Genomic DNA, 15,302 nt, shown 5'->3' with positions numbered 1-15,302 from the left:
CGTAGAAAGAATCCCAACAGGGACCAGTGACGGAGTTTGTGGTTCAGAACCTGCCATTAACCAGCTAGGTACGCTGGAGTGGGACCACCTGGGTCTTCTCAGTTTCCTCCTTTGCAAGGTAAACAAACATGTTTGGGGAGCCTGGGTGACTCAGTGGGTTAAGCCTCTGCCTTCAGCTCAGGTCGTGGTCTCAGGGTCCTGGGATCGAGCCCCGCATCAGGCTCTCTGCTCAGTGGGGAGCCTGCTCCCCTCTCTCTCTCTGCCTGATTCTCTGCCTGCTTGTGACCTGTCTGTCAAATAAATTAAAAAAATCTTTAAACAAACAAACAAACAAACAAACATGTTTTCCCACGGCCTGCATAAGTCTTGGTGGAAGAATACATCATGCATATGGCCTCTGGGCTGCAGCTCCCAACTCCCACAAGGCATTTACTATACACAAGCATAAAAATCTCCCAAGGCATGAGCTTGGCACAGCGGGGCTGCTGTCTTAGCGGCCTCTCAACCTGCTGAGAGCTTTGGCTCTTACAGATGAGAAGTTATGTGTTGGCCAATGGTGAAATTGATATGGGGAAATACTGATCTAGAGTGATTTCACTCATTTTCAGATAAAGAAACCAAGACCCAGAGCTCTATCAACAATATAGCTAATGTTGAGGCCCTGCTAAGAGCCAGACTCTGGGCTAATTGATCTGAGGATGATTCCTACAGCAACTCTATGAATTAGAGACAATCATCCTTTGCATTTCCTGTGAGGAAGCAGGTTCAAAGCAGTTCAGAATTGACCTGAGGTCATGCAGTGATTTGTGAATGAAGCTGAAACAAAGCCCCATCTCCTGTCCCCGGACTCTGGGTCAAGCAGCTCATTCTATCCCACAGATGTTCATTTCCCATGCTTTTCCTGCTGTCAGTCCCCACTTAATCAAGCCCAACCACCCAGCAGGGCTGAGCAGACCACCCATATCCTCCCGGAAAACTTTCTTCAGATAACCCAGTTACCCCCTTTTCCTAATTTCTATCTTGCATTACTGGTTCATACATATGTCAGGTTTTTTTCATGCCTACAAGATCACAGAAGACTTCAAGGGACAGGGGAAAGCAGGACATGGACAGGAATCAAGGGTTGAGCTCTGTTAGGCCAGAGAGAGAAGGGAAGACATCCCCAGCTGAAGGTGGGAAGGGCAGAGATGTGGGAATAGTAAGGAGTGCTCTTCTTGGTTTTGGGAGGAGGAGAGACAGGTGGGAAGCAGTGAGAAAATCATATTGGCTAGGTTGGAAAAGAGGAAGAGAGGGAAACCAACATTTCCTGGAAGCCAAGATTGTCAAAAACAGACCTGGCACAGAGCTAGGCATTTCATGTGTGCGCTAGGGTCCTAGGTATCTGCTTGGTCATACCTCACTGGTCTAAGCCTGCCTAGGCCTATAGGTTGGAGGAATTGGGAATCTTCTGGAAAAGCTGAGGGAACCAGGAAGGCCATGCCGGACCAAAGAGCAGAGCTTTGGGGTCACAAGTGAAGAACGAATGAGCAGAGGGTGATGTCTATGATGCGACGAGGTAGTGATGAAGTTCTAGAACCTAGATGAGGTTCGGTGGGCTGAGGTCCAGAGCCGATGACCAAGGAAAAATTCTTGAGACATCTTTTGGTGCAAAATGGTGGCTTATTAAAGCACTGGGACAGGACCCGTGGTCAGGAAGAGCTGCTGCCCTGGGTTGTGAGAGATGGCAGGTTAGGTACCTTGCGGTCGGGGGGGGGGGGGGGGAAGGTGAGGGGAAAGGAGGTTTCAACAGAGTTTTCATATGCTAAAGAGGGCCTACAAGGTGCCCAGATACCGGAGGACTAGCGGCTTGATCAATGTTATCTTTTGGCCAGCCATTAATGTCAAGATAGTTGGGAGATTCCTCGTGGGATGTCACAATCCTGCTATCAAGCGTCTTTGTTAGTGAGATTTAGGTGCAGAAGAGATTTAACTATACTTACATTTCCTTCTACCTCAGCCTCCTTCAGTTTTGTTTATGGAGGGAAGGGTGACATTAGGGCTTGAGGAACTGAGTTATTTGCCTCTGGAAATTGTGCTGTGGATAAGGTAACTTCTTTGTTTGTAGATCTCTAGGACATTTGTAAACCAAGGGAGACTCCTGTCTTGTAGGATTGTGATTTCTGCAAGTTAACTCTTTGTTTCTTGCTTACGGCAGTCAGGGGTGCCTGAGGAATGTCACACACATTACCGAGGGGAGCGGGTGGAGAGGGGGTGCAAGGTGCCAGCTTTTGCTTTGTCCTCAGCCAGCCTCCTGCTCCCTCATCAGTAAGAGGCAGGCAACAAGTAGCAAAAACTCAAAGTGCTTTCTCTAAGAAGTCCTGAGGTCCTGCTCTGGGACTTTGCTCAGAGTATGATAACCAGAGGAGAGGGATGCTCTCTGCCTTCATGCAGAGACACCTCACACCTTTGGCATTGATGGCGATGCCCACAAAGGCTTGGTTTGGACAGTGTGTTCTGACACTGGATGTCCAGGGGGCATTCAGGGAGCCAGCTGTTCAGCAGAGTGGGAAAGTTCACGACACCATAGGACATGCCTCTGCGGTGTCCCCCAAGATCTCTGAATCTTTCCAATACCTTTAGGAGCAAGTGCTTGTAAGTACTAGTGAAACTGAGTACTTACAACTTAGGAGGGGGCTTCTATTCCCATAGGCCTTCAAAATCTGGGAAACATGGGGTGTTGATTATTCACAACCACGTGGGGTAGAGTAATATTGCTTCCCTTTTTCAGATGATGAAGAGATTATGTAACTTATCCTAGTAAATGGGTAGAGCTGGGATTTGAACCCTCACCCTTGAGCTGTCACGGGAGAGAATTTCCAGTGGACCTTATCAGAAGCCAGGTCTGTCTTCACCTTCTCTAAGCCCAGGTACCCAGGCAGGGTCTTTGTAGCCCACAGCCTGGCTGGCATGGGGTGACCTTGCAGGTGGAGAGCCAAGCTGGCCAGTCCAGGAGCCACTTGGCCCTGAGTCGCTGCCCACCCGCCCCACCTTGCCACTCCCTGGCCTCTCTGGGCCTGGGGCTGTTGCTACCGAAGAGGATCCCTAACCCTCACCCTCAGGAATGGGTGATTCCAGGAGCTATAAGCCGCTAAGTGCTGTGACCAGGGCTCCCCTCCCTAATCCCCGGTCTGTCCCTGTTTATCCGATGGCCTCAGGAGGGGTGTGGAGGGAGCTGATGAGCCAGTGGGCAGCTGCTGGGCTTCCTGGGCCAAGACGACAGAGCAGTGCAGGGTAAGGCCCCTGCCCGGGCTACAGAGGAGCCAGGAGCCATGAGGGTGGCAGTGGGCATGCTCTGGCTCCTGGCCCTCTGGGGGCACCCCCAAGCCCAGGGCTCCTGCCCGTCTCAATGCAGCTGCAGCCTCCACATCCTGGGTGATGGCAGCAAGGCCAGGTATGGCATCAGGTGTGGGGGATGGGTAGCCTCCTCCCCTCGCCCCCCTCCCCGGGTCCCTGTAGCATTTCGGCTGGGTTGGGAGGCCTGGATGCAGGGTCCCCAGAACATGGCTGGGTGAGACCTCCATCTTTGGGCCCTTGAGACCCAGGTGTCCAAGGGGGCTGGTCTGTTCTGCATTGTCCTTCAGCCAGCAGGGCATGGGAAGTACCAAGTCCCTTTACACATGGGAGTGGGGGTGGGGCACCAGTGTGCCCACTCCAGGAAATCCTTCCTGAGTTCTCTTCCAGGATCCTGGTGGTGAGGAACCCTCTGCAGGGCAGGGGGGTCTCCCCCTTACCTCTTTCTTTTCCTCTCTTTCCTTTCTTCTTCCCATTCCACCATCCTCCCTATATCTCCCAGCCCCTTTTCTCCTGGGCCTCTTCCATTCTCTTGCCTCACCTCCTGGGGGTACACAATCACATCCCAGGTATTTCATACCACCCCGCCCATAATGCGACCACCTGCCTTCTGCTTTCTCCACTTTGGGCTCCTCTGGCCTAGCCTCCAGAAGCCTTGGCCTCAACCCATTTCTTTGGTCTTTTGGAAAGGCCAGGAATCTCATTCCATATAGGCAAGCACCCCTCCATTCTCAGCCTTTTCTTTCATTTCCCTAAGCCCCCCTGAGCCCTGAGAGTACCTCCATCCTCTCCTCCTCCACTTCCATGGGATGTTCCAAAGCCCCTGTGATCTGTGAACCCTTGCTCTTCCACCATGGGCCACTCTCCTTTTTCTCTCTGGTCGTCTTTACACCATCTTTTCTCTGATATCTTCCACTTACCCACTAATGACCATTGCATTTCCCAACTTGCTCAGGGATTTTAGCTCCTGGCACAGGGTCTTTCCTAACGTCTTTTCAACATCCTGGAATTGTATTCTCCTTTTCTTCCTTGTTTTAGGTGGCTGCTGGGAGCCATTGAGGTTTCTGATCAGAGCAGCAGGTTATCAGTGTGACCCTTACAATGATCCTGGCAATGCATGTTGGGTTGATTGGGTGTGAGGGGATGGAGTGAATGGAGAGGCATTTCCATGAAAGGATATCCATGTGGTCTGAAGAACAAGAAAAGCTCCATTCTTGACCCAGGTCTCTGATGTTCCAACCCATATGGATCATTAGATATAAGGATCCTCTCCCCAAGGAAAGCCAGAGCAGAGCCCTGAGCAGGCCAGGAGATAGCCCACAGTGCAGGACAATGTGACCAGGGTGAGGAAGAGCCTCCCCTGCCCACCGAACCGCAAAGAAAGCACAGGGCTCGACGTCACACAGCATCAGTGACAGACCTGGTCATAGAACCCAGGGCTTTAGGTCCATATCCAGATCTCTTCTCATCTGATGATGCTGTCATGGGCAGGGATGAGGGGAGAGCACCCCCAGATTAACTTTAGGATTGAAAATAAAATTCCAAGGTCACTTTCCAGGGCCCTCAATGTCAGCCAGTGGCCATCCCTCCTCTGAAGCCGGAGCTCATCAGTTCTACCTGCCTGACAGTCCCATGACTGACATGCGCAAGCCCACCTGCCTATTTTGTCCTAGGAGGGCAATGATGCCGTGAGAGGCTCTAGGGACCCTGAGGTCCTCAGTGGCCACAGGCACGGATAGCGCAGTCAGGGGGAGGCTCCTCTTGTGTTCCAGATGTCTTCTTCAGCTTTCCTCCAACCAGTGCCTGTCAGAGGGGTCAGTCCTTATACCTGAGCTGCCCATACTCCCTGCCCATCCTCCATGCTCCCACATCATGAACATGGTGTGTGCACTCTTGGTACTCTTGGCTACTGCACTTTCCTAGGGGGGGTCCGTTCTGGGCACCTGGACAGAGGGTGTCACCATGTTCTTTAGGCCCAGTTTGCCCCATTAGATGTGCTACTGGCCTGTGCTGGCTTCTTAATGATTTCTTTGATTCTTCCCTTGATGACATGTTTTCATGTTTTCCTACCTTTCAAGACATGTTATCCCACCACCACCTTCCTCCCACCTACAACAAGACCTTCTTCCTTGCAGCATCCAAACCTCCATTATCATTAAAAATACCACAGCCTCCAGTGTTTTTTCTTCCTTAGCTGGATTATAGGCTATATGGGGACAGGGACAGAGCATCAGTGAGTTGGCTATTCTCATGAATCTCTACAGCACCCATCACTCAGGAGGGGGACCATGTATAGCTCAGGAATGTGAGTGGGTGGGAGTCACTGTGCCTTTTGTGGACACCACTGACCAAAAAAAGCCAACCAAGTCTAGCCAGCGGACTTTGAGCGTTCAAGCTGAGCTGATGGATGCTGGCAGAGGGTGCTACCCTGGGAAGGCTACAACGAACAATGCGTTGTGACATTATTACAGTAAGAGAACCAACTCGCCTAGCAAAGCAAACCATGACTCCTGTCCCCACCTCCTCCCCTGTGAGCCGAGAAGCCCTCCGGATGGAACAGGCTGGACAAGGGCTGAGTCCCCCAAGGAGTTTTATCTCCTTGAGAATCTTCCCCTCTTTATCTTATGTGACTGTGCTGCTCTCCAGGATAGCATGCAACACAGCCTTGAACGGCAGGCTGTTGGAGGGCAAGCCTTGCTTCCTTTTCTCTCTCTAGCCTCTGCTTTATTGTTAAATTTAATAGAACAAGGTTTAGGATGTCGCTTTCTAGGCAGAGGGATCGTTGCAAGGAGCTTGCAGTGCTGGGATGCCGAACTTTGTGATAGCGTCAATAAATAGCGTGGCACTCCGGCAGGTGACAGATATGCAGAGTGGGTACACAATGTGACCTCATTTGATCCCTGAAACCACCCTGAGAGGCGGAGTCTGTTACTGGAAACTGAAGAAATAGAAGTTATACAATGGATTCAAGGACACATAGCCCCAGGCAGATAGCCTAGATATGAATCCAACTGCTGAGCCCCAAAGTCCCAGCTCTTAGAGGCCTTCATCATCTTGTGGTCCCTGAGTCAGGGCAGTCCTGAAGGACCCGGTGTATGGCTTCCATTTCTGACGCCCACTGAGATAAATTATATATATATATAAAATGTTATAATATTATATATAATATATAAATATATAATCTATATTTATATATATTTAATATATTTATATTTATATATATAATTTATATTTATGTATATTTAATGAAGATAAGCCAAAGTGGTCACCAAAACTGAGATATAATTTAACAAAGGAACACTTTTAATACCTACGTCCCATGCTGAAGTGCACAAAATGATCTCAGGGTTTATGAATTCTATTCATTCTTAGTGCCGGCAGGCGGTGTGAGCTGTCCTGAGAGAGGGCAGTTTAAGCTTGAGGTCCTTCAGGCCAGTGAGGAGACCAAGGGGCGCTGTGCGAGGGTCTGAAAGCAAGAAGCACCCCCCATCCCCGCCCCGCGGAGGGAAATCAGGAGGCTGCTTGTTTCCCGGCCCACGTCCAAGGCCCACGGCAGCTCGGAGCCTGGGTTCGGGGGTCCGGTGTTCGGTGCAGACCAGAAGACACCTCGTGAAAGGAGGTCCCGGAGGCAGTGGGAGAGGGTGTCGGACCCCACAGGCTCCTCACTCAAATGTCCCCCATTTCTGTGACCAGGACGGTGGTGTGCAGCGACCCCGACATGACCCTGCCCCCCGCGTCGCTCCCTCCCGACACCTCCAGACTGCGCCTGGAGCGGACGGCCATTCGCAGGGTGCCCGGGGAGGTCTTCAAGCCGCTGGGCCGCCTTGAGCAGCTGTGGCTGCCCTACAACGCCCTCAGCGAGCTCAACGCCCTGATGCTGCGGGGCCTGCGCCGCCTGCGCGAGCTGCGCCTCCCCGGGAACCGCCTGGCCGCCTTCCCCTGGGAGGCGCTCAAGGACGCCCCCCAGCTGCGGCTGCTGGACCTGCAAGCCAACCGGCTCGCCGCCGTGCCGCCGGAGGCCGCGCGCTTCCTGGGGAACCTCACCTTCCTCGACCTCTCCAACAACCAGCTGTTGAGGCTCCCGCAGGAGCTGCTGGCCACCTGGGCTCACCCGCAGACCGGGCCCGTCCTTCCCGGGCACCGCACCAGGCTGGTGCTAGGTAAGAGGCGGCATTCTTCTCTTGGAGCCACCTTGTGCGTGGGGCTTGGGTGGGGGGCGGGTGGGAGGGAGGTGGTGTCTTAGCCAAATTATTAAGCCTCTTTGAGTCTCTGTTCCTTACCTGAAAAACAGAAATCACGCCTGCCTTGTGGGTTCGAGGAAAGATTGGGTAAGAGGCAAACACTGGCCTTTCCACTGGCCGCTTTGGAGCTCAAGCTGCTGCCAGTGGAAAGCCCAGCGTTGCCTCTTCCTAGCTGTGTGTCCCTGGGGAAATTGCTTAGCTTCTCTGTGCCCTGGCTCCCCTCTGTAAAGAGAGAATGATAATAATATCTCTCTCAAAAGGTTGTGTTGCAAGTAAAAAGACAGTCCCACCCAGCTCTCTGTCAAAGTAGGACTGGCTGCCCCACTTTTCCAGGGGCTGTCAACAGCAGCCTTCAGCTGTCAGCGCTGTCGGGGACAGCCTTCACAGCAGAATAGCCTTGACCAAGGCCATGCACCCTTTCTGGACACAGCCTCCATCCCAAGACCTGTCAGGTGGGAGTCTAAGGGCCCAGCCACTTGGCATAACTAAGATGGGATATTTGAGCTCCGGAACCCCCAGGGGTTCGCCAGACCCCCATTCATCTCAGCTCCATGTCTCCCTCCTGCTCTCTTCCTTCCTCTCCTCCTTAATGAACATGCCGCGTGCTAATCTTCATCTCGGGGTCTGCTTCCCGGAAACCCAACCTCTGACAATCTTCAAGGCTCGTGACCACACCCATCCCCTTGAGAGTCTCCTTGGAGCACTGAGTATGCATAGATGGCAGGAAGGTGGTGCTGGCTCTTTGCTAACTGGTCAGTCCTTACAGGCCATCTAGCATTAGTGTGGCCCTGAAGCTTTCCTAATTTCTTGCCCTCTCATAGAACTTGACCCTTGCCGCATCCCAGGGTAGATAGCATAAGTACAAGGCCCTTTGTTTTATAGAACAAACACAACCTAGGGATTAGTAGTAAGCAGTGGTTTGGGCCTAAGGCTCATGTCAGATAGACTGGTTCTCTTTCCTCTGTCCTGTGAGGGGATGGGAACCTTGATGGCATCGTGGTAGAGGGTGGGTGGTAGGGAGAGGATGAGTAGTAGGAGAGACACCTTTTAGCAGGATGTGCCTGGGGCAGGCCTTGGCTCGTATAGGGTTCAGCACCAGGGGCTAGGGAAAGCTTAGAATGGCTTGGGGCAGCTTCTGCCCTAAGGCCCAGGAGAGTCTCAGAAGGAGGGAATATTTAGAAGCCCTACTGACTAGAAGCAGGGTAGGGAACAGCAAGCCCCATTCCAGCTCCACCTACCGGGGCAGACTCTCTCACCTGATAAAGAATAGTGTATAGGATAGTACTTACATGGAAAAAATTGTTTATTTGAAAATAAAATTTAACTAAGTGCCCTTTAAATGATATATTCATATATATATTGTATATGTTTTACAGAAAAAGCTAAAGACTCTTTTGTTCCTTCTTCTAATTCTAATTCCTACTTCCCCTTCTAACAGGTAGCCACTGTTATATTTGCATGCTCCCTATCTTTTAGAATGCATTTACATGCATATATATACATACATATATATATATATGTATGTATATATACATGCACATAGAAATTCTTTGTGTGTTTTACGTAAAATTTCATACTGTACAGACCATATTGTATATATCAACCAGCACTAACTTTTTCACTCAACAGTATGTCTTGGAGATCTAGTTACTACAGATGGATCCATTTCGTTTTTTGTAAACTGCATAATTTTCCATAGTAGACTTACACACAGTTAATTTAGCCATTCTCCCTTTAATGGACCTTTAGATTCTTTCCATTATTTTACTAAAACCTATGATGACACAGAGAACATTCTTGACAATGCCTCCTTGTGCATGCAAATGTTTCTCTAGGATAGGAACTGAAAGGGGGAATCCTAGGTCATGGAGTGCGCACATTAGACATTTTGAGATCAGTCTGATAGTCTCCAAGTGGCTGGGCCATTTCTCCCCCACGCCCACCAGTAATGCGTGAGACCACCCATGCAGATGTTCCCACTCTGAAAGTTTATTGCCCATCAATGTGGGGTCTTGGTTCTAGGTGCTGGGATGCAGCAGAAAAGAAGATAGATGAAAATCTCTTCCCTCATGAGGCTAATAATGAAAATGGTTGGAACATTTAACTTTTGCCAGTCTGAGGGGTAAACATTTCCCTGTCATTTAACTTTCCTGTTTGGATTAATTCTTTGGGGACTCTCTTACAACAGGTGAAAGCCAGCTAGCTCACCACCACAGTGGGGCAGGGACAATTCTCGGGGTGCATTTAACCAGTGACACAGGGTAGCAGCTACCAAACGGATGGGGTGAGGAGGGGTGGGGGAAGAAACTGGTATCCTCCCAGCAAGTGTTCAGAAGGACCTCAGAGTCATGGATGTACAAGCAGATGCAGTCAAATGCTCTGCCCCTGAGCTATACCCCCTGTACAAGCAGATGAATGTAATCCCCCCACCCCCTGATGTTTCCACTTCCAACCATATCACATATATGTATGTAAATAAATCATATGCCATTGATTCTCAGACATACTATCAAATTTAGTAACAATCTTTGGAAAATAAAAAGATACCACATTAAATGCATTCATTTCATATTTTAGAAATGCAAACATATAAAAAGAAACTGTGACTTAAAAGTGAGGACACATGATACCCCTCTATCTGTAGAAGGTTCTTGGGCAGGCTCGGTACAGAGATGTACTTTCATCTCTATAAAGAAGTTCAATTTTAAATTGAAGAATTCTGCGGATATGACATAGGATTTGATTTCCTGGACTCCTCACTCCTCCACTTTTGAGCTGTGCCGAAGGGGTCATGGCTCAGGACAGTCACCTTCATTGCTAGCGTGATGCTGAAAGTGCCATGTAAGCCGGGAGGACAGAGGTCAAGGGTCAGGGGTCATGAAAAAACTTGGGGAAATTTTGAATTTGAGAATTTTGAGAAATGGATTTGGGCACTTGGCAGGTGTTGCTGAAAGACTCAGTGCCTGACCAGTAGCCTGAAAGGCTCAGTCCAAGGATGGCAGAAGGAATTGCCAATTTTTTCAGCATGATACATGACTTACCCAAAAGCTTACTATGATTTACCTTTGTTTATGCTTGTAGCAGCTCTGAAAGGGAAGTACTGCTACCATTAAGATTAAGAACCAGCCTTAAAGGGGTGCCTGGGTGGCTCAGTGGGTTAAGCCACTGCCTTCGGCTCGGGTCATGATCTCAGGGTCCTGGGATCGAGCCCCGCATCGGGCTCTCTGCTCAGCGGGGAGCCTGCTTCCTCCTCTCTCTCTGCCTGCATCTCTGCCTGCTTATGATCTCTCTGTCAAATAAATAAATAAAATCTTTAAAAAAAAAAAAAAAAGAAGAACCAGCCTTAAGGTTCCACAGCTAGAGAGGCAAGGAGCTGGACCTGGAAGCCAGTTCTGCTGACTCTGAGCTCAGGACATGCCTTGTCCTCCCTGAGGGGGAAGAGGAGCTGGGCATGGGGATCTGAATATCGCGGGCTCACCACTTGCCTCCCTTCTCACCCCTGCAGGGCTGCAGGACAACCCCTGGGCCTGCGACTGCCGCCTCTATGACCTGGCCCTTTTCCTGGAAGGCTGGGCCCCACATCTGGCTTTCATAGAGGCCAGGCTGAAGTGCGCCAGCCCACGCAGCCTGGCCGGAGTGACCTTCAGCCAGCTGGAACTGAGGAAGTGCCAGAGTCCGGGGCTCCGTCCAGGGGCGGCCAGCGTCAGGTCCCCGCTGGGCAGTGCGGTATTGCTACGTTGTGGGGCCACCGGCATCCCTGGGCCAGAGATGAGCTGGAGGAGAGCCAACGGGCGCCCACTCAAAGGCACAGGTGTGTGGGCTACGGAGACTGTGCAGGCTCAGTCGGGGGAGGTCAGGGGACAGTGGCTCTCAACCTGTCCTACGTGTTCCAGGAGCCATTCGATCCAGGACCGTGGAATCTGGGCCCACCTGGGAGGAACAAGACTCTGCCATTTAGGTGGAAGATACTCTCAGTATATTTAATATTTAGAGTAAGTGTCCAGCTGTAATTGTTAAGCCAGTATCATGAGAAGTAATTAACCACATGAGTTACCATCTCTTGAGCACCTCACGTGTTAAGTCTGCTATGCACACATGTCACTGAATTTTAAAGAACAACCTGATTATCCTTCTTGTTTTGTACGTATGCAGACCCTGAGAGGCTGAGCACTTGGCTTACGGCACACAGCCTGTGTTCTTTCTGCTGTGTAGACAGAGATGGTTCATCTCTGGCCTGGGGTGGTGGGGTTTGCAGGAGTCATGGCCCACCTATGGGCAGAAAGGGGGTCAAGGAGCGATCATTTTTTAGCGCCTGACCAGAAAACCTTATGTCTCTTTCACTTTCTTCGGCGTTTCCTTCAGTTAGGTTGGCAAGTGTTTCTCTAAGACTGTGAGTTTGAAATCAGTTTACAAGCAAAACTGGATCAAGATCTCCATTATGTAAAACAGAGCTGGAAATGCTGGTGTTGGGGTGGCAAGTGGGTCTGGACAGGGTCGCCAAGCACTTTCAGCTGGGCCTCTGTCTCATGTTCACCTGACCCACCTTACCCCCCGAAGGGCTGCTTCCTGCCCCAAGGAGTCCATTCTATAGGACTCCAGAGCCCTGGAGAATATTGCTTGAATACTGCAGATTTGGGAAGGCAAATCATCTTTAGACTTGGCCTGAGCCAGGTCTCCCCACTCTGAACCCCAGTGATCTTGATCCCCTTGGCTAGTTTAAGGAAAGTTGAACGACTTCCAGTGTCTTCTCAGAATGACAAGGTATGCTGTGTATACAAGAGTATGCACAGTCCGGGGACTATGAACTTGGCCCTGGCGAGAAGCTGGGGGCTGATGAGCCCATTCATTTCCCCCCCCTTATGCTTCTTTCCCCACAGTGCACCAGGAAGTCTCCAGCGATGGCACAAGCTGGATGCTGCTGGGCCTGCCTGCTGTGTCCCTCCTCGACTCTGGAGACTACATCTGCCAGGCCAAGAACTTTCTGGGAGTCTCTGAGACTGTCATCTCCCTATCCATCACGGAGCCTCAGGCTTCCACAGAACGGAGTGGGAGCCCAGGGGCACTGTGGACAAGGACAGGTGAGGGGGCGGGAGCTGCTGCATACAACAAGATGGTGGCCAGGCATGTCCCTGACATCCCTGGACCTGCTGTTCTGGCCACTGGGTCCCCTGTGCCCAACACGAAGGGGGAGCTGACCCTCCAGCACTTCCAGGTGGGGACTCCAGGAGAGCTCTCGAATGGGCAGGCAGGACGCCAGGAGGCCCGAATGGTGAGGTCTCTCAAGGTGGTGGGAGACACTTACCAGAGCGTGACCTTGGTGTGGAAGGGCCCCCAGGCTGGGAACACAACCACCTTCAGTGTCCTGTATGCGGTCTTCGGGCAGCACAACATGTGGCGGGTGGTGGTGCCACCTGGGAAGACCAGCGTCACCATCCGTGGGCTGACGCCCAAGACGAAGTATGTAGCGTGTGTCTGTGTGCGGGACCTGATGCCCCAGAAGGAGCAGTGTGTCATCTTCTCCACAGATGGGGTGGTGGATGCCGAGGCCACTCAGCGGCTCATCAACGTGGTGGTGATCAGTGTGGCCATTGTCATCGCCCTGCCCCTCACCCTGCTCGTGTGCTGCAGAGCTGTGCAGCGGCGCTGCCGCAAGTGCCACACGGGGGGGCTCTGCTGAGGCCACGGGGGCCTATGTCAACCTGGAGAGGCTGGGCCACAGCGAGGACGGCTCCGAGCTGTCTCAGCACAGCCTCAGTGAGGCCGACAGGCTCCTCTCTGCCCGGTCCAGCCTGGACTCTCAGGTCCTGGGCTCCAGGGGGGCCAGGCGGATCAATGAGTACTTTTGCTGAAGGGGGGGCACTCCCCTCCAGATGCCCACACACCTGCTCCAGCCCATTCTCCCTCGGCCCCTCGCACCTGCTTACCTGACAACTGGGTCCACACTCATCCACTCTTTCCCCACTCGGGTACCCACTTCCTCAGACCTTTACCCACAGCGACAACCGGTAACACTTATTAAGCACTTCTGGTATGCCAGGAAGTGTTCTAAGTGCTTTATATACATTAACTTAATCCATTCTCATCACAGCCCTTTGCAGCAGGCGCTATGTGTTCCCCCCATTTTCCTGGAGAAGAAACTGGGGGATTAACCAACTTGCCTCTATCAGTCAGGTTTTTTTGTTTTGTTTTGTTTTGTTTTCTGTGTAACAAATAAAAGCAAAACCTTGGTGGTACATGGCAATAAGCGCTTATTTTCACGCAATGACAGGTCTGCGGGTTGACCCAGGTGGTTCTGCCCCATGAGTTCTCTTTGTGGCCCCAGATGGAAAGAAAGTCAGTGGCTGCCTGGGGCAGGCGGCTTTCCTGGAGGGGTGGGATGATATCAGAAACATGAGCAGAAATAGGTGACGTCTCCTGAGTTCTCAACTTTAGAACTGGCATGCTGCCCTTTCCGCCCATATCCTACCTGCCAAAGCAAGTCCTAGGGCCAAAGCCAACTTTCAAAGAGCAGCCAAGGACCGCTCTTGCAGCGACATGACGGTGGGGTAGGAAATGGCTTGCTGAGCAGTGACCTGATCTGCTGCATTGCCCACAAGGCTCACAGCGAGCCAATGACAGCTCCGGAATCTGGACCAGAAATTGGTTCCAGAGCGGACAGTCCTTAGCACTCCCCTCACTGGCAGCTTGATTACATTTATGCTAACTCACATGCTGGGGTCCAGCCTCGGCAGGTCCAGGTGTTCCTCGAAGGAGGAGTGGTGCTGGCAAGATGAAAGGGAGAGACACACAGCGAGTTCTGGTCAGTAGTCAGGCATCTCCATCTTTATTCTGATTATTGAGCTTCTTATATACACAGTTTAATTGGGGTAGGGGGTTACAAGCACTTATCAGATAATTTCCTCTTTGTTCACCCCATGTTATTTTAGTTAAGCCATAATGGTACAGACTGGCACCAGGGATGGGGGACAGGGTCTTGCTTCTTGAGTAATCATGTCCCTCAGAAAGCCATGGGAGGTAGCACAAATAGGTGCTTTTTGGTAACTTATTCTTGGGTCTGCAGGAAAACAAGATATAGGCTAATGGAAAACAAGAAGCTATAGGGATGAACTAGATAATAAAGAACTGTAGGAAAACAAGAGATAGGTTCATGGAAAACGAGAAGCTTTCTGTAGAAACTAAGGATATAGGAGGGAAGTAGGAACAAGAAGGCGTTACCTTTGCAGGAGGTAGGGTGTATTTTAATGGCTCAGTTTGTGAAAGCTTTGGACAAACATCAGCTTAGGTAGGAAACCGTCTATTGCGGTCCACATTTAAAGTTCTCCATTGTCCTAGGTACAGAATAATTTATCTCCTTGGAGTTGCTCCAGCCCATAAGCCTGAGAGATGTTTCCAGCAGATTAGCAAGGGGTCTTTATTTGAGAGAGATACAGGGATCAGAGGAAAAGGCAAGAGACTAACAGACCTTGCTTAACTGCAGGGCTATCCTGCCCTCTGCAGTCACCTGCGGGGGCGATCCCACCCCAGCAGGGCTAGGCCAGCATTAGTTCAAACCTTAACCTAGTGGGGCAATGCCCTCGACCAGGCCTCGTGGCCCCCAACACTCACGGACACGCACACACACAGTCTCTTTATGCATTAGCCACAATCATTCAGTACCACCCATGCAGGGATGCATGCTGTGTTCTCACTGTCTACACTTAGGGATTCTAACACTTTTGTCTCTGGGTGCCA

At 51.1% G+C, this 15,302-nt stretch overlaps 1 protein-coding gene across 1 annotated transcript; it reads left to right on the top strand.

The window, feature by feature from the left end:
- The first annotated feature begins 3,308 nt into the window (after nt 1-3,308).
- Nucleotides 3,309-13,420, top strand: LOC111145438 (leucine rich repeat, Ig-like and transmembrane domains 1). Its single transcript, XM_022500329.1, is given in 5 exon segments — nt 3,309-3,430; nt 7,024-7,490; nt 11,077-11,382; nt 12,449-13,230; nt 13,232-13,420. Coding segments are annotated over 5 exon segments (1,866 nt in total).
- Nucleotides 13,421-15,302: the final 1,882 nt, after the last annotated feature.

This window comes from Enhydra lutris, unplaced genomic scaffold (genome assembly GCF_002288905.1).
Source record: "Enhydra lutris kenyoni isolate GAN:26980312 unplaced genomic scaffold, ASM228890v2 scaffoldscaffold12, whole genome shotgun sequence".
NCBI lineage: Eukaryota > Metazoa > Chordata > Mammalia > Carnivora > Mustelidae > Enhydra > Enhydra lutris.
The sequence above is the reverse complement of the archived record's forward strand: the minus strand, read 5'-3'. Positions and strand labels throughout refer to the sequence as shown.